General features: G+C 37.5%; 1 protein-coding gene and 1 pseudogene across 20 annotated transcripts; one reads left to right on the forward strand and one right to left on the reverse strand.

Annotated features, from left to right (window-relative positions):
* The first annotated feature begins 1,713 nt into the window (after nucleotides 1-1,713).
* On the forward strand, nucleotides 1,714-10,787 carry LOC131309965 (putative FBD-associated F-box protein At5g56440). 20 transcript variants are annotated; one of them, XM_058336800.1, is made up of 13 exons: nucleotides 1,739-1,928; nucleotides 2,178-2,250; nucleotides 2,470-2,572; nucleotides 2,735-2,858; nucleotides 3,651-3,794; nucleotides 3,890-3,970; nucleotides 4,096-4,225; nucleotides 4,520-4,591; nucleotides 4,759-5,186; nucleotides 5,383-5,518; nucleotides 5,744-6,661; nucleotides 6,743-6,886; nucleotides 10,264-10,787. In XM_058336800.1, exons 8-13 carry the CDS (start codon nucleotides 4,547-4,549, stop codon nucleotides 10,567-10,569), a joined length of 1,977 nt encoding a protein of 658 aa, XP_058192783.1. In that variant the 5' UTR covers nucleotides 1,739-1,928; nucleotides 2,178-2,250; nucleotides 2,470-2,572; nucleotides 2,735-2,858; nucleotides 3,651-3,794; nucleotides 3,890-3,970; nucleotides 4,096-4,225; nucleotides 4,520-4,546; the 3' UTR covers nucleotides 10,570-10,787. The 20 variants fall into 20 exon arrangements, with proteins under 20 accessions (XP_058192700.1, XP_058192692.1, XP_058192706.1 ...); XM_058336723.1 differs by lacking the exon at nucleotides 4,096-4,225 and having other exon boundaries at nucleotides 1,738-1,928; XM_058336717.1 differs by lacking the exon at nucleotides 4,096-4,225 and having other exon boundaries at nucleotides 1,714-1,928; nucleotides 2,178-2,370; nucleotides 3,651-3,970.
* A 1,753-nt stretch (nucleotides 10,788-12,540) lies between these two features.
* LOC131318290 (small nucleolar RNA snoR100) lies at nucleotides 12,541-12,656 on the reverse strand (annotated as a pseudogene).
* Between the last annotated feature and the right edge of the window lie 5,682 nt (nucleotides 12,657-18,338).

Below are 18,338 nucleotides of genomic sequence, written 5' to 3' on the forward strand. Positions count from 1 at the left end.
ATGTGAAAGTGTTGTGGAATAAGAAACCTTCATAGACTAATGCCTTTTAAATTATTCAGTGCTACTAGAGCAGTATGCATTTTACTGCTGGAGAGATGCTACGGGTTGTCATCCCAAATTAAGGAGGAGGTAAGGGTTTGTTTTGTGTCGCTCCGAGATGCTATGGGTTGTCATCCCAAATTAAGGAGGAGGTAAGGGTTTGTTTTGTGTCGTTCCGAGAAACAAATGAATAATTTCGGGGAGTGTTTATCACAATGGTTGGAGAGACATATAGTTTGTCGTTTGAGGGATAAGTAACTTGACTCATTCCAATTCACATTGTGAATTCCAAATGTAGAAGAAGCGGATAAGGAAATCCTTTTTCACCCTTTTTGTCTCCTCCACTTAGAGTTGATAAGCGAACCAAGTTATTCGAGTTTGAACTCGTATTTGTTCGTTTAAATCTCGCTCAAGATTGGTTTGTTACTTGTGGTAAACCAAACTTAGAACACTTTTTGAAACTCGTTAAGTTTTCAAACCAAGCTCAAACAAGTTATTACTTGGCTCGTTCGACTTATGATTGTATAAAAAAATTCAAGTTACTCAAGATTGGATCATGTTCAGCTCAATTAATGCTCGTTTGAGATCTCGACTTGTCTCATAAATAATCTAAGCTCGAACATTTTCTTAAACTCATTAAGTTTTCAAACCAAGTTTGGACAACTAACAACTTGACTTGCTTGGCTCGTTTATCACCCATACCTCGACTTGTATCTTCACAAAACTTTGTGTATACACCATCCCTAGATAAAATTGTTGAAGCCTGAAAGAGTTTGGTAAAGGAATGCTTGATAATTGATACAACAAGTGGAGGAACAAAGGACTCTTTTAAATAGTCAAATAGTCACCAACATCATGGAACTTGTCTAGCCAAAGGTTTTCCACCAAAAGATTATCAAAATCCCCCTGAAAAGAAATCCCATTTGTTTACTTTCCATAGAAATTGTTGGGATTTATCATCATAATAAAATGGGTTTGTTTTTTGGTAATTTATCAAAACCTTCATTGAGTAAAAATTTGTGTAAAAGTCATAATTTTTTACTTTTAATTTTCTCCCGTCGAGTCGAATCAATAATTTAAAAAATTTTGAGCAAAACTAACAAATGCAAGACGAATCAATAATTTATAAAAATTTGATATAAAACTAACAAATGCGAAAAAAATTTAATGAGGACAAAAAAAAAAAAAAACACAAAACAAAAAGGCAAGGGATTTTTGTTTGGGGAGCTAGCTTTATAAGTTTTCTGTTTAAACGGTGTGGCCCGACTTGTTGACGTGCGTTATTACAAATTTGTCACGATAGTAAATACCCAATAGTTGAGGTAAAGTAGAGGGTAAAATTGTCTTCACAGTTAGAAGGCTTTTATTTTAAGGATAATTTTAAAATCAGTTCAATACACTGATAATAGTAAGCGTGTGAATATATTTTAAATGATATATAAAATATATAAAAACACATATTTTTTTTGTTTTCTATTATTTTTATCATCAACCGAATAGACTAACAATAGCTAGACTGTTTTTTTAATCTGCTTGATATACTCGACTTTAAGCTTAACAATGATAAAGTAAGCTGCAAAAGTACACTAACGGAACCTGTACTCAGGGTTCGTTTTGGTCTCTTTGGAAACGCGCTGACAAGAGCAAAAGGACAGATGGAGTTTTTAGTTCTCCATCCCAAATCACATCTCAGCCGTTCATTAGAAACACCTTCTCTCGTCTCGAAACCACCCGACCATTACAGCCGCACGCCTCTGCTACGAACCACAGAACCTCCTCTGGCAACCACAGCCATCGCCAAAGTAAGCCACCGCTGGGAACCATCTACTGCGGCAACCACAGCTATCGGAGTGTTGCGATCCCCTGGTTTGTGTATCTGAATTAGGAAGGTTTTTTTTTTTTTTTTTTCCCCTTTCTAAATTTATGAAGCATATGCATGCATACATACATGCAGTTAGTGGTCTACTTTTTGTTGATCTTTGTGTGTTTCCTATCCGGAAGATTATTTTTACGATTTATAGATATTGATTAAGGTGATTTTTTGCTTGAGTAATCAGAAGAGTGCGAAATATTTTTTCAAGATTTATAGATATTGATTTAGCTCTTTTAAAATTTGGATTTTTTTATTTGCTCCAAAGGTGGGATATTTTTGGTTTCTCTTCGCAAGGAGCAGGGCAAAGGCGACGTCTTTTTGGTTCTTCAAGAGGACAGGTACGCATATCAGAGCAGGAGGCGTGGATTTATTTATTTGTGCTAGCCAAAGTTGGGATCTTTTTGGTTCCTCTTCACAAGGAGTAGGGCAAAGGCAAATGTCTTTTGGTTCTTCAAGGGGTATTCTGATTCTGATTCCAAATCAAACCAGACTTCTCCTTGGTTTTGTAAGTTTTTTGTTTCAACCTAATCGATTTTGACTCTTAGTATGCTTCTCAGGCGCAAATATCAGAGCAAGAGGCGTGGCTTGAGTTATTTGTATCATACTTTTTCTGTATAATTTATGGCTCAGCCAATAAATTCAATGTCTTCTCAATGAAAGGTGTAATTTGTTACCCTCATATTTCAGTTTTGATGTTTCAACCAAAGCTGCATCTGATTTTGGATGGCTCGTTTTTTTAAAATGCATGGATTTGTCAGTAAATACCACAACTGTATCCCAATGAAACCTGCTGATTCTTATTTTCATCACTGTTGCATGCAGCGGGTTCGTTGTATTCCTAAACTCTATTTATCCTTGTTTCGGATTGCATTCACAATAAAAGTTAACTGCTTTCAACGGGGGTACACTGCAACTTGCCTAACTGTATCTTCAAGTACAAAAGAAGGTAAATTCCAACTATTTCACAGTTTCTAATAGAAAATGTTTGACATAATTCCTATGCAGTTGATATTGCTGTAACGACTCGTACCAGTTGACCTGCTAACCTTTAGCCTAACTACGTGACTCAAAAGGTTATCTTCGAGGTACACAGTAGCTACTCACGAATCCTTATATATCAATTCATTTCAATCTTACCCACCAATGTGGGACTACTAAATGTGGTAGTACAATCTCCCCACCTTATGATATGTCCTCGTTGCATTGGCCCAACAACCTTCCCCTGGTGGTCATGGTGTGACACTTCGCTCTGTACAACTAATCATCATGCTCGTACCAAATATTAGAGGTGGCCCCTACCATGTAGACCACGGTTGTGCTCTAATACCAATTGTATGATCCGCGCCAGCTAATCTGCTAACTCTTAGCCTAACCACGTAGCTCAAAAGGTTAACCTCAAGTTATACAATAGTTGCTCACAAATTCTTATATATAAATTCCTTTCAATCTTACCCACTGATGTGGGACTACTAAATGGGGCATTACAATTGCAGATTTAACTATCGAGTTACTTGCTTGAATGATGAGTTTGAAGTTTACTGTGCATCTTACATTTTTAGTTTGAGATTTTAGAGCAAATTAATGTAGAATTTTATTAAGTATTCCATCTCCTTCAACATTTTTTTCGTGACAAGGGTGACCATAATTTGAAGGATTGGATTAGTACGTTGCCTAAGGAAATTCTCATACTATCATCCTTGAGTCTTAACGAAGCAGCTGTTATTTGTGTTCTTTCTAGGTGATGGAGACAATGTCACATAGGAGTCACGAAGCAGCTGTATTGTGTCCTTTCTAGGTGATGGAGACAATGTCACATAGTACTCCTATGTGATTGAAAAATTAGCCAACACAATCCCATTCTTTCCCCAGGCAACTCTCAAAAGTAAGGCGGAAGAAACTGCTATACAATTCATTCTTTCTTTTTTGGGCCACCTGCTGCAAATTTTAAAAGTAATGATTATATATATTATTTAAAAGGGCGAACACATTAATGGCCTATTGTAATGCTGGATGAAGTTCCAAGTCCTTTCGGGGCTTTGCTTGGCTCAACAATGCCTGGTATGTACTCCTAGGGATCCCTTAGATTTGAAATATGACGTAAAATGGATCTTGTCATACATACGTACGTACATACATAGTGTTTTTAAAGTCTAATTGATTTTAACTCATAATACGCTTCTCAGGCACGCAGATCAGGGCAGGAGGTGTGCATTTGTTTTTTGTATCATAATTGTACCATAAAATTTGTAGTGCAGAACCAATTGGGCTAAGTTGGCATCTTTTTAGTTCCCCCATACAAGGAGTAGGGTGCAGGTGACAGTTTTCTTGTTCTTCTTCACAAGGGTATTCTGTTTCCATTTACTAATCAAAAGATCTCTCTCTCTCTCTCTCTCTCTGTTTGTATGTATGAATGCACGTAATGATGTATGTGATGTTTGCATGTTTCTTTGTCTGTCTTTGACAGTGTGTTTAAGGTTTAATCTTGTTATAGTGAAAATTCTTTTTGAATTCCAAACTAAATGGGGTATAATGTACAGATGTTTATTTCCATCGTATTGCAAGCAGATGGATTCATTGTACTCATAGAATATTTTTTTGTTGTTTCAGATTGCATTCGCAATAGAACTGCTTTCAATGGGGAAGAAGGTGCGACTTGCCTCTCTTCAAGTGGGAAAGAAGGTAAGTTTACTGTGCATCTTCCAAACCAACTATAGGGAGACCTTTGTGCATTGGGTTGCCTTTTATTGTTGAAGCAGTGACTTCTCTTTTGAAGTTCTCTTACTTTTTACATTATTAATTATGATTTTACTAAGTAGTCCATCACTGTCAACATTTTTTGTGTAAAGAATGACCGTAATTCGGACTTGGAAGCAGCAGTTACCAGCGTTGTTTCCAGGAGATGGAGACACCTCTTGACATTTGTCACCCACCAAGACTTTAATGCTGCAGAAATGATAGTAAAGTTTGGAAGGAACAGGAATCATGCTTTTTGTGAAATGGAAAGACAAAAATATGTCCATTGCGAGAATCAAGTTTTCATATTCCTTATAGATGCAACTGTTGAAGAATGGAGGGTATGGTTTGATTTAGCCAATCATTACAAAGGCAATATTGACAAGTGGCTTAAGTTTGCATTGCCAAGGAGAGTTCAAGGGCTTTTGTTGGACTTGTCAATGAATGGTCATCACATGCGCCTTTTTGTGAAATCTTGTACTATTCCGTATGAGATGTTGGGTTTGATTGAAGGGACAACTTTGAACAACTTGTCTTCAAGGTTTTGCATTATTCACTTTTGCTTCAAATATGTAATGCATTATTCACTTCTGCTTCAAATATGTAATGCATTATTCACTTCTGCTTCAAATATGTAATGCATTATTCACTTCTGCTTCAAATATGTAAATGTGAACGGAGAAATTCTCTAGTGCTTTTTATCCAGCTGCCCACTTCTTGAAATATTGTGTCCACAGGTCTGGAGAACTGGTACATGTGAAAGTTGTTGAGCCTTCTCTTGCAGTGAAACACTTGGAGATAGGCCATTTTCACAATAAAAGTTCATTGCTTTCAATGGGAAAAGAAGTGCGACTTGCCTCTCTTCAAAAGAAGGTAAAAATTCTAGTATCTAGCTCAGCTATTTTTCTTCTCTAGAAATGTTGACTTCATTCCTATGCAATTGTTATTAACTTATTATTAACATTGTGTTAATGAATTTTTTGATAGGCAAGTAGGAATTTTTCTTTTGAAGTTAATTTTTTCACATTGTTAATTTGAGATTATGGAGCTTATTGAGTTACTTACTATTCCATCTTCATCAACATTTTTCTTGACAAGGATGACCATTATTTGGAGGATCGTATAAGTTTGTTGCCCGATGAGCTGCTCATTTTCATCCTCTCTTTATTAAGTCTTAAGGAAGCAGCGGTTACCAGTACCCTTTGCACTAGATGGAGACACCTCTGGGCATTTATCGGAAGTCTCAACTTTGATGCTGCAGAGACATTAGCAAGTTTTAGAAGGAACTGGATGCATCACTTCCGTCAGATGGAAAGAAAAAAATATGTCAATTGGGTGAATCAGGTTGTCCTAGGTCATAAAGGTCCAACTATTGAAGAATTTAGGGTTCGTTTTGATTTAGACAAAAGATTCAAAGGTCATATTAACAAGTGGCTTAAGTTTGCATTAGGAAGGAAAGTTCAAAGGCTTGTGTTGGACCTGTCTCTGGACCATAATCACATTCGCTCTTATGGGAAATCTTATACAATTCCATTTGAGATGTTGGGTCAGTGTGAAGGGACTTCTTTGAATAGCTCATCTTCTGATTTTCGCATACCTCCCCGCTACTCATCTTTTGGGTTTAAGTCTCTAAAAGAACTATGCTTGAAATGTGTCAATGTGAGTGGAGAAATTCTTGAGTGCTTTTTATCCAGCTGCCCACTTCTTGAAATATTATGTGTCCATGGTTCCGGAGAACTGGTAAATTTTAAAGTTGTTGGGCCCTCTCTTGCGTTGAAATGCTTGGAGATATGTGATTGTGACAATATAGAGTCCATTGAGGTCAACAATGTAAATCTTGTGGCTTTAAGGTACGATGGTCCTACTAAAAGTTTCTCTCTCCAAAATGTTCCATTGCTTGTTGAGTTATCTATCTGGGGTTCTATTTCTTGGTTCATGAATGATTTTCTTCCTCAGCATTCATGTTGCCTTTCTCAGTTGGAGATTATTACATTGGATATCAGCTTTTTAGAGGAGGTTAGCATGCACAATTATTTTTAATTTACTTTATATTGCCACTATCTGGCTATTGCTTACTTGTGTGACTTGCGTTTTCAGGAAAATTCATTGACTAGTTTGACTCCCGAATTAACTAATGTCAAAAAGTTGGTATTAGTTTCGTCAGCCGTGAGTGATGATGGCCTCCTTGGATGCACCTCACTGTTAAAGGCGTTTCCAGCCTTACAGAAGTTGGTGTGGCAGGTGATGCTCTTGCTTTATAATTTACATCTTAATCTTAAACTTTATCTTGATTGTGTTGTTGATCGCAAAAACTTCGTTATGAAATTTTGTGTCATGCATTGGACCATGTATCATTTGTTCCCTGGATTTTGAGGCTCTCGAAGGTCTTACAAGCATTGCCTACTTTTCTATAAGCCGATAAATCTATCCCACATGGAAGTAGGTGGCCAATGCATTATTTATGATAATCCCTAGTACTTTACTTGTTAACCACTCATTTCATAGTTGAAATCACTTTAAGACGTTCAGTATTTCTATACATGTCACACTCCTTCTCACTCTTGTTCCCAATTCTTTACTATTATCACATTTTGATGGGGTAATGTGCTCCAAATAAAAAGTAGTTGCAGAAGTGGATATCTATTTACCAACTCGATCTAAAAATATTTTATGTTTGATCGACTTCTCTCGAGGCCTAAATAAATTGATCTCATCGTTTATTTCCTAAGAGAAGATCTTACTTTGAGGAAAATAATAGAGATATTACTTCATGTCCCTGTCCATCTGATGATCTTCTTTGGGTGAAGACAACATTAATACTTACAATTTGCTTTGACTTTTAGCTTTTAGTGATCGATTTTTATGTTATCCTTTTTTGGGGGTTAATTCTTATGTCAAGTGGTAGAACTTGAAATTGTCTCTTTGTTAAGCGCTGAAACAATTGGAAAAGTGATTTTACTGGGATAATGGTATGTGAAGAATATGATGGGTGTGTTTAGAAGGTCTGCATGATTAGAATGTTGGTATATGCTAGTAGCGGCTCCCGGTATTAATTTTCTCTTTGTTAAACACTGAAACAATTGGAAAAATGGAGGAATTTTAGATGCGCATCAAAAAAGTTTGACAACGTCCATGCCTCTTCCAATGCCTACCCCATTTCATCCTTTGGAGTTACAAATTAAAAAAGTACTATAATTAGGTATAGAGTTTTTTTTTTTTTGCTTTTATCCCCTAAATCGATAACAAAAATTAGGACTTTGGACATAAAATGCCACGTAAAGCCATAGTGGGCCTTAACGATGTAACAAGGTCCAATATCTAAGGGTCCTGGAATAGTAACAGGCTAATAGCTCTCCAAAGTTTCCTTTTTTTTTAGAGCATTCTGAATGGCATAACAAAAAGTAACATGTTCACAAAGTTAGCAATGTTGGCCTGAAAGATTGCTCAAAATAGATCAATTGACAAAATCCAAAAGATGGAAGATAGTAAAGAAGATATAAATATCGAATTTTCAGAAACTTTAAAATATCTAGCTCGAGAATATCCTTGTGAAATATCTAGAGTTTTTTTGTTAGAATTAGTCACATACACATTCTAGAATAACCTCAAAAATTATCTTGTACGAAAATATCTTTGTACTAGAACCTTCCATAGAGTAGTATAAATAAGGATGAGTTCTAGCCTTTTTGTACCAAGCCAAAAAAAAGTTTTAGAGCGCGTGAAACTCATACCTTGTAAGAGCATTGAGACCATAGCATTGTATACATCCCCATTGCAGTGAAACTGAAGTTTGATTGTTCGAATAACGTTGCAGAATACGAGCCATGTGTTACTCCCCCATTTTGGCTCTGCCCTTTAAGAGAAGACCACTGCATTCTTGTTCAATCCCTATTTCTTGGTCAAGTCTAAAACAAATACTCTCATTCCCTACTCTTGTGTTTAGTATTCTCCCTCTTTCAAAAATCTTGTTCAACTAAACTATAGAAACTCCTACTCTATCGAGAAATGTGTCTTACAATATGCGATATGTATCTCGATACGATCTATACAAAACGATACACTTGAAAATACTGCTCCTAGTATGCATGCAAACTTCTAAGAGAAAGTAAATGGACTGAAGAGCATCACAATAACTTCATGAAGGCAGCCACCGAGCTCGGCGGCTTAGAAGGTATTCTGCTTTCTGTGTGAACCTTCACTAATCTCTGGACCTTCGTGAGGTCCAACCTTGCAAACCCTTGTGGCAAGCCCTTTAGTTTTTTTTTTTTCACGGGGCCCATTAGGGGTCCTACAAAGATAATTCAAACCGCAAGTTATTCTTTAAATGTTTTTTCATGGATTCTTGAAATAATTAGCTCAATCCGATTTCAGTAAGGGCTGTTTTAGAATTCGTAGGGCGACCTAAGAATTATGAAACAACCCTTATCGATATCGGATTGAGCTAGTTTTTTTCAGAGCCCATAAATAAACATTTTAAGAATAACTTGCGGTTTGAATCATCTTGTAGGGCCCATTATGGGCCCCGCAAAATCAAAGACATAAGGGGTCTTTGAAACACGAAAAGGCTTACGAATTCTGAAACAATCCTTACCGATATCGGATTGAACTATTTTTTTTCCAGGAATCTATGAAAAGACATTTTAAAAATAACTTGTGGTTTGAATTATCTTTGTAGGACCCCTAATGGGCCCCGCAAAAATAAAATAAAAATCTTCAATTTCTTGCCAGTACCAAATAGGGCTTTACGTGGGTTTATTTTAGCTAGGGTTTATATGGTTGGGGGGGAGGGGGGTTAGTTAGGCCAACTATTGCAACCATTGATGTGCTTATCAGATTCGCAGTGGTTTCTTTTACCTTCCATCTTCTTGCAAAAATAAATGTTGAATGAGGAGTCTGTATGTTGCGTTTGGATGAGCCCTCTGAGCACTAGTTTGGAATTCAACATGTAAGTTGTTATCTAGGTTGGGCAGGAAAATGTTCTGGAACTGAAAGAGGGTGGTATGGTAGGGTGACAGGTCTTTCTAGGCTGTATTGCCTCTTTAGACCTTGTAGTTTTTGTGGTGGAGTAACTACCTTGATATGGGACTAACAAAATTTTTGATGTCTGCAATTCCTTTTTATAAACTTAAAGATGTTTCCCCCTATAAGTTGATGTTATTTCTCATGTTTATCTGCCTATTACCAGGTAGCTTGGTTTTAAAAGGATCCTTATGTAAAGAATAGGTTCTTGGTAAGTAGGTATGCTTAAGAGGTATGGTGATGATTGTTCCCCTCTCCACCTAGAAATAAGGTTTTTTTTTTTGCAATCCGAGGGTCTAAAAGTAGGCAGTGGGGGTGGTACGTTGTTAAATGTCAAGGAAAGAGTTTCATGACCAGCGAGGAATTTACAGATATATAGTTGTTTTTGCTTGTTTATTTATTTATTTATTTTTTTAATATATAGTAATTGGTGGGTTTTCTCACAATTTGTGATTAGATTGTCTGTTCTGTTTTGCGTTTATTAATTTGCCTGAAGTGTTTTTTTTTTTCTTTTATAAGTTGTCATATGTCCAACCTATAAACTTGATTCTCTTCTTGGGGAATTATGGACTGATGACAGAAATTCCACTTTGACCCAGATGAGATGGATCAATCCCGATATTGCCGAGAGAGAAATCATGAAGGCTGTGAAATGTCCTTGTCCACACCTTGAGGAGGTGGAATTGGCTGGTTATTATGGTCGCATAACTGATCTGGAACTCGTCAGGTATTTTGTAGAGAATGCTGTGTCCCTCAAGAAAATCGTTATACATCCTCACGATCGATATTCACCTGAGATCCCAAAGGAGATTGATGACACTGGGAAAGAAAATGCTGCACGAGTCCGTGCCAAGCAGCAGCTGGAAGGTGAAGTACCTGCAGGTATTGAACTAGCGATACTTTGATTTATAACCAGCAGGTATTTAGGAAACAATGCGCGAAGTTGAACGAGTTATTTTTGTTTTAATGTTTACTTACAAACGTTATCCATGTGTGGTGTTAACCTCAGGTTTTCCAAAATTTTCCAAGTATTCATTTCCTTTACTAAGCCTGTTGGTTGGCTACAACTGTTTTGTTGAGTTATGAGGGGCTTATTTAGGAGCATCTTTTTATGTTTTTGTTGTGGATTGTTCTGAACTTCTAATTGTTTTTGTTGAGGAATGTGACCTTTGAAACCTTATTTTGTGACGAGTACTGCTATGAGTACCGACGGTTTCTCTACGGAAACTGTACCGACAGCCGCGCCGAGCTGTCTCCGGCCACCGGACAACCAATCCGAACAGTCCAAAAATTCTAAAAAAAAAACCGAGGGGCCCATCGCAAGAATCAACGGCATCCGATGTGTGTAGGGTGGTTGGATCAAGCACTTTATTTTTCGTGTATATATGTATATACATATAAACACGAAAATATATACATATATACATGAAAAATAGGGTGTTTAAATCAAGCACCTTACACACATCGGATGCCGTTGGGCCCCTCGATTTTTTTTTTTAGAATTTTTTGACAGCTCGGATCGGCCGTCCGGTGGCCGGGGACGGCGCGGTGTACCTATATCATTTTCGTTTTGTGACTTTTAATTGGTTTTATCGGTCCAACTTTTAATTGGTTTGAAAAAAAAACCCTTATCTTGTGACTTTTGAGAATGTGGAGCAAATTAGGCTTTTTAAAAGGAGAAATTTACGACTTTTGGTCAAAAAATTGAGAACTATTTTGATTCAAAAAACCTTATTTTGTCAAACAGGTCCTTCAATTCAATGGGTAAAAAGCCTTGTATGCCCAACAGCAAATCAAAATGACAAAATAATGTTTTAAGGAGAAATTTATTACGTACTAATTTTGACCCAAAAGTACCAAATTTTAGCAGCGAAGTGGACTTTAACAAGCTTACAACGTCACCTTAAAACCAAGTTGGCGCAAAATCAACCCTCCAGCCGTACTGCAAACCTAGATCTGGCACCAAGAAGTGAAGAACGAATGAAGAAATATTCTTGATTGATGATGTGGTTAAACTTTGATGCTTAATTTGGTATGATTTGTAAGGAAAATCGACTATTGGAGTTGGAAATCGAAAGGGAAGACAAGGGTCAAGGATGTATTTTGATAATTAATACCCGCCAATGATATTTTCAGAATTAACAAATGTTCTCAGCATGTCCTTGGCGAGTATTAATTATTCAAACACGTCCTAAGCTGTCATTTTTCCAAATCGAAACTTTGATGACACCAGATTAAGGCAAATAGGATTTTAAAAAAATAAAAATAAAAAAAATAATAATAATAAAAAGAAGAAGAAGAAGAAGTTTAAGGCAACAAAAGATGATGCAAGTATATCAAATACACTACCGGAAAAGAGCTGGACTATTCCAATGCCTAACGATCCCGTGGCCCAGTTTTTCATCTTTCAATTTTCAAGACAATTGACCTACATTCTACGAATTGTTGGCAACCAAATGAAACGAAACGACTGCATTTTGTTGCAATGCTATTGACACAGACAAAAGTGCATAAACCTGAACACAGTGGTGTCTGATAACCATCCGATTCAAGTGAGTCTCACATGGTAGATGTAGGGGCAATACACATCAAACTTTTCTGGACACAATTGTGTTCGGATTTGTGCTCTTTTCTCTATGCCGGTACGTAGCATTTTTGTTTGGTAAATGTAGCAATTGCACTACATCCTCGAATGATACAACAATAACAACATAACATAACATATCCTATCTAGTCCCCAATCATTGGGGGTATGGGCGGGGGATGATTTGGAGACAAACCTAACCTTTGGCAATATATGCACAAAGTGGCTGCTCTCAGAATACCACTAAAACAATGGCCCCCCTAAACCTCCAAGAATCGAGGAGCTACAAGGACGTTTTGTTGTAAAACCATGCCCCCAAATCAAAGCCAAATGGTATCAGAGAGGGCAGGCCTAGAGACCCAAATCAAATTATGTGCAATCACTCAAAATATCAAACTACATCCAGGAGCGGAGCTAGGATTCGCATACAAGGGTGGCATTGTAACTTATTCATACAAGTATGAAAATCAATATGTTTGAGAATTCCATTTATATGTCAATACACACCCACTACAATTCGTAAAGAAACATGCAACAAAAATACTAAACCTGCGAGAAAAAATTTAATATCCAAATGGATGACGTTCCTCTCCAATTAGTGAAAAAGGAAACAAAATTTGTGGGAATTTATGCAAAAGCTTAAAATGAGAGAGCGGGGGGGGGGGGGGGGGGGGGGGGGGGGGGGGGGGGGGGGGGAAGAGGGTAGTCAAAATGGAGCCAACAAGGTTAGAACTCGAGTGCCACGGCTCCAACAGCACACTGGGCACAGGAAGCTATGGACTTCAAGAATTTTATCATGAATCACTCTATGAAATTGGCTATGTTGAATGACTTTGTAGTTTGTTCCCTTGAAGTTGCTTTCAGTGGGCGAAACACGATTTGCCTCCATGACTATCATGCGTAGAGATTCAAGCTTATCAAGTGTGGCCTTCAACAAATGGTAATTATTGACAAGTGGAATTGCTAGAAATAGGATGATGTTGAGAAGACAAATTCAGTAAGAACAAAGTTGTTGGATTATGTGTGGTACTGCGGTGGCCTGGTGGGGTTTGATTGATTACATCCTATCTTTTACGGCTCCTATATATGACATGCTTAGGGCTTGTGACATGGACAAGGCTTGCCTTCACTTGGTTTACAATATGTCGGATACCACGAAGAAAAGGTGAAGTCGGCATTTTTGTAAGGGTGAAGGAAAGAGGCTAGAGAGGGAGTGCTCCTTTTACAATGTGGTGTATTTTAATCCTTGTGGACCATTGGAACAAGAACAATACTCGTCTTCATTGCTTGGCGCATTCATTGAATCCGAAGTAAGTACAACAATTTAAATTAGTAGCATTGAGTGGAAAATTTGTTGGAAATATGGAATAACATTCTTACGTAATCAGCAGGTACTATAATGATGAATGGCTTCATGGAGATCCAAAACGAGTTCGCCCACATATGTGCATGAGGAGGTGACCAAAATGAAAAATAAGTGATTAAAGAGATACTTTGATAATCTTGCAGAGCGCTCGAAGGTGACAATAGAGTTCGGAAAATTTTTGGGAAGTAGTGGTCAATTTGCCGATTATGACTTCATTCTTAATAGGTATCACATGGATCCTTACACTTGGTGGTGTGCATATGCTGCATTTGCACCAACTCTTCACAAAGTTGCTTTGAGGATACTTGGACAATCGGCCTCTTCATCTTGTTGTGAGAGAAAATTGGAGCACTTGCTCCTTTGTTTTCTCAGTTAAAAGAAACAAAATGACCCCTCTACGCAACGAGCAGGTACTTGGTGTTTGTTCATAGCAATCTTTGTCTTGGTGTTTGTTCATAGCAATCTTTGTCTTCTATCAAAAGAAGAGCCCTCACTACTCTCAAGGACAAACTAAAATGTGCTACATAGCTTAAGCCACACACATAGATGTATTTATATGAATATATAATTGACGTGTCCCCCAGCATGTTGTCCCCCATTTTTTTAAAATTTGTGTGTCGGTGTCGGTCCGTGTTGATGCTACATAGCTTAAGCCACTTGTTAATATGACTTTCGAATCTCTTGTCTAAAGTAAAACGTACCCTACATTCTCTCTCCAACCAACCACTAGCCCAAACACAGATGACGCTTAGAACCCTCTTCTTTCTTCCCCCTTCCGACCATTCTCCAACCCCGATTAGCCCCCTTAACGACCCTTGTTCGCCATTCATGCATAGAACAAAAAGCATGAATTAGTAGGGTTATTAGGCCGAGAAATTGAAGAGATTTTAACGAGATGCCCCATCGAGACAAATGTTGGGGGTTCTAATCGGTGTGCTCTCAATGGCTCAAATTCAAAACAGAAAATTGAAGCTATTGACGTCAATGGGTTGCAAGCAACATGCCTCCACAATCCTGTTAGAATAAATGCATATACACGTATATACATATATACATGAAAAAGGGGTGCTCGGATCAAGCACCCTACACACCTCGGATGCCGTTAATTCCCGCAAAGTTTTTCTTTTTAGAATTTTTGGACAGCTCGGATCGGCAGTCCGGTGGCTGGAGACGGCCCGGTGCGTCCGGTCGGTACAAAATCCCTACAAACGTTCGGTACCTCAATCATTTTCGTTATGAAAATACAATGTGGGAATGACCAGTAAAAAGATTGTATAGATTGGGATATAAATATTTTTCTTAAAAAGATCCTTTTCGGATTGGCCCTACACAAGCACTTGTGTGGATTCCATTACACTTGTGTCTATAGAGTATAAAATGCAGAGTTAAAATGTGATGTTGCTTTACGATTTTGATTTTAGGAATATGTTCCGGTTTTGGTTTTAGTTTTGCTAATAACCAAACTGCACCGTTGTCATACCTTTCTGAAAGATCTTATTAATTGAGGCTTGATTGTGGGATAAAGGAAACATAACTATACTATGGTATACGTAATTGGTATTAGCAAAGACTCATGCTATGTGCGGAGTTGTCATGTAAGTTTTACTAGCAACGATCTCAGTGCTATGCACAGAGTAAAAATTAGTAATTTAAAGTAAAGAATAATATGAATTATGAAACAATTTGTAAATTATTTGCATTGCATCTTTAAATTAAATAAATGTTACTGTATTAAATAATGACAACTCTGCGCATAGCATGAGTCTTTGCTACGAAAATAATTACTACAAAATAAGTTTGTAGCCCAACCCATTTATATTGTCAATCAATAGTATTGGTATTTCCTTTTATTTGATGGAAACAAAATTTTGATATGAATTTTCTATTTTTAAACTAAAGAATTTATATTTTTTACATTGTAGAACCCAGTGGCCAGTGCTATACCAAGATTCAAGAAGAAATCATTAAAACAAAACTACGGATCTGGAAATCTTGTAGGGCGCATCACAACCGTCCGTGAGTGTTTGTAACGGTCCGGATTTAAATGAAACTTTTCCACTTTTCCCCAGAAAAGTTTCATTTAAATCCGGACCGTTGCAAACACTCATGGACGGTTGATGCAATTATAGCTCATAACATCACGCAAGAAAAGTAGTAGAACTTGGTTAGATTAAAGGCACATCATCAACGTTTCTTCTATATATTATAATTTATTTCGTCATGTGCTCTTTGTGATATTGTTGAGGTGCGAGTATGATGGTCACACTACGCTCCTTCTCTCAGTTTTGTCTATCGCAAATTCTAGTAATTAATTTAGAATGTATTCGAAAGGTTTTTTCATGCTTTCGCTTTCAATTGCTCACAAACATCGTAATAAAACAATATTAATTCACGTTCAATTTGGTAAAGAACTATTAAAACTTAAAGTTTGATTTGAAATATTGAATCCGATGCTCTAATAACTAAATAAAAGGAACGCCAGGCCATTCGGTAAGGATGATTTGCGTTCTATGTCTTCTATTTATTGATTCACCGAGAAAAGCACTCTGAGGATTTGACACTAAAAAACCATTCTTCCATTGCTTGGTTGGTTTGATTGCCCTGTAGTTCTCTTATTTTGGCTGTTTTTCCTTTTTTTCTACTCAAAAAATAGGGGTGTTCAAGAAAACCGCCCGAACTGCAAAATCGATCCGATCCGGACCAAACCGTCCTATTTGGTTTGGTTCTGCAGTTAATTGGTCAGGTTATGGTTCTCAAAAAATAAGAACCGTTAATTTTGATTTGATTATTGGTTCTCAATTAAAAAATCATGGTTGGAACCGAACCAGACTGTTTTAGAACTAATATATATAAAAATACATATGTGTGTTTAATTAAATATGTATTTGGATTTGATAGGTTAATCTTTTCCTTGTTAAATTAATTAATTTAGAAATGAAATCTTATTTGTTAGGAAAGTTCTTAATAAAAAATTTATTTTTATTTTACCTATGAGTTATTTGTTTTGGTGTTTTAAATTTTACTTTCATGAGTTCATACGAATAAGTGTTTGGATACTAATTGGATAAAACCGGAACCGAACCAAAATCGGACCGGTCTTGCGGTTTGGTTCTGGTTAGGTTCCACGCATATATTGGTTAGGTTTTGGTTCCCGATTTTCTTGAACCGTTTGAAATGGTCCGGTTACTGGTTTTCTGGAGAACCGGACTAATCCGGACCGTGTGCACCCCTATCGAAAATGGTGGAGAAGGGAGCGACCGGGCATAACAACTCTCCCCTGAGCATGACCCTAATGACTCCAAACCCGCGGCGGGCCCTAGAAAGGACCAAAGAACCATAGCAACTACCGCCTCACCATGAATTATGGACCGCAACTGGGCTCACCATGAACTATCGTTAGTTCTCTTAAGAACGTCAGTTATGGAAGTGATTCAGTTAGAGAGAGCATAATGTGTAGTGATAGAAAGAAACCAAAAAAAAGCAATAGTCTCGCCCAATAAAAATCCCCAGCGAGAGCATAATTGTTTTGATTATGTGCAATTGTGCATATGTAGATTTGTGGTAATCTCGGACCAAGTTTTAAACCATTGTGGAGTATGGGACCACTCCAAATTATTCTCATTACGAGGAGGGAGATGTTAGGGGCAAATCAATTTGTTACACCTCAACCATACCCCACTAAAATACATGTGGATTCCTAGCATTTATTGTGAAATTTTCACACATGCATGTGAGACGGGTGTGATTGAGATGTGATACATTGATGTGTCCCTAGCATTTCCCTTAAGAGGAGGCAATGAAAATCCCCTGTGGTATTACTATACTGTTTTGTCTTTCGATTTGTTTGTCTTACATTCACCGGAAAAGTGATGGTGCTGCAAACCGACGAGATCAATTTTGGTCGGAGGCCAAGGGAAGAAGAAAAACCTGTTACTAAAAGAAAAGGGGAGAAGACGAAGGCGAGATTGTGTGTGACTTTGCCTCTTGGACAAATTTATTTTGTTCCTGTATCATAGCGGATCAAAGTTTATTTATTGTATGAATAACGCTCTCAAGGGACGAAATAAATTATTCTGATCACCTATTAGATCCGAGTAGCCGAGTAAGCCTAGTAAGGGAACACAGTGCGGGAATGGCCAACAAAAAGATTGTGTGATGGGATTCAAAAGTTTTCGAACTCCGAAATTCCCAAAAACAATATTCACTAACAAGAGAGTGGGCCCCATGCTAAGTTAAGCTTGTCGCGTACGCGGGTGTGGCTACCTATTGTCTCAAACGGTGGTGGACTTCCGTTTTTGGGTTATCAGAACGTTATTGATGTGGCATGGCTCACAGATAGTTTATCCACAAATCTTTCTATGATGGGCAATAGTCTTAATCAATTAGACTCTCAACCACTTTGGATCCATTGTTGGCCTTTTTTGGGCCCTTAGCAATGATCGAAACCATTTACTTTTTAGAACTCGTCGAGATCATTTTAGAACTTGCCCTTCTATAATTGATCATGTGGGGCACCACTTGCATGTTAAAAATGGCGTGGCCCTCCAAGGGCTTGGAATAATTTACGGTAAAAAAGGGGAGGTTGGGCCTTTGTTGGAGTAGTTCAGATAGTGCTCCGGCCGGCCTTTATAGGTATCCTCATTGGGCTTGGACTGGTTAGCTCCCAAGTCAGTCTCGGATTTAGGTTACTCAGCCTTTTCATTCACCCAAAACATGGTCCATTG

Source organism: Rhododendron vialii, chromosome 2a (assembly GCF_030253575.1).
Source record: "Rhododendron vialii isolate Sample 1 chromosome 2a, ASM3025357v1".
NCBI lineage: Eukaryota > Viridiplantae > Streptophyta > Magnoliopsida > Ericales > Ericaceae > Rhododendron > Rhododendron vialii.

Coding starts and splice junctions, on each gene's coding strand:
- LOC131309965 (XM_058336717.1), top strand. CDS start 3,923: ATGAAGTTCCAAGTCCTTTCGGGGCTTTGCTTGGCTCAACAATGCCTG. Junction 3,971..4,519: donor GCTTGGCTCAACAATGCCTG/GTATGTACTCCT, acceptor TTGTTGTTTCAG/ATTGCATTCGCAATAGAACT. Junction 5,187..5,382: donor TTGAACAACTTGTCTTCAAG/GTTTTGCATTAT, acceptor TTGTGTCCACAG/GTCTGGAGAACTGGTACATG.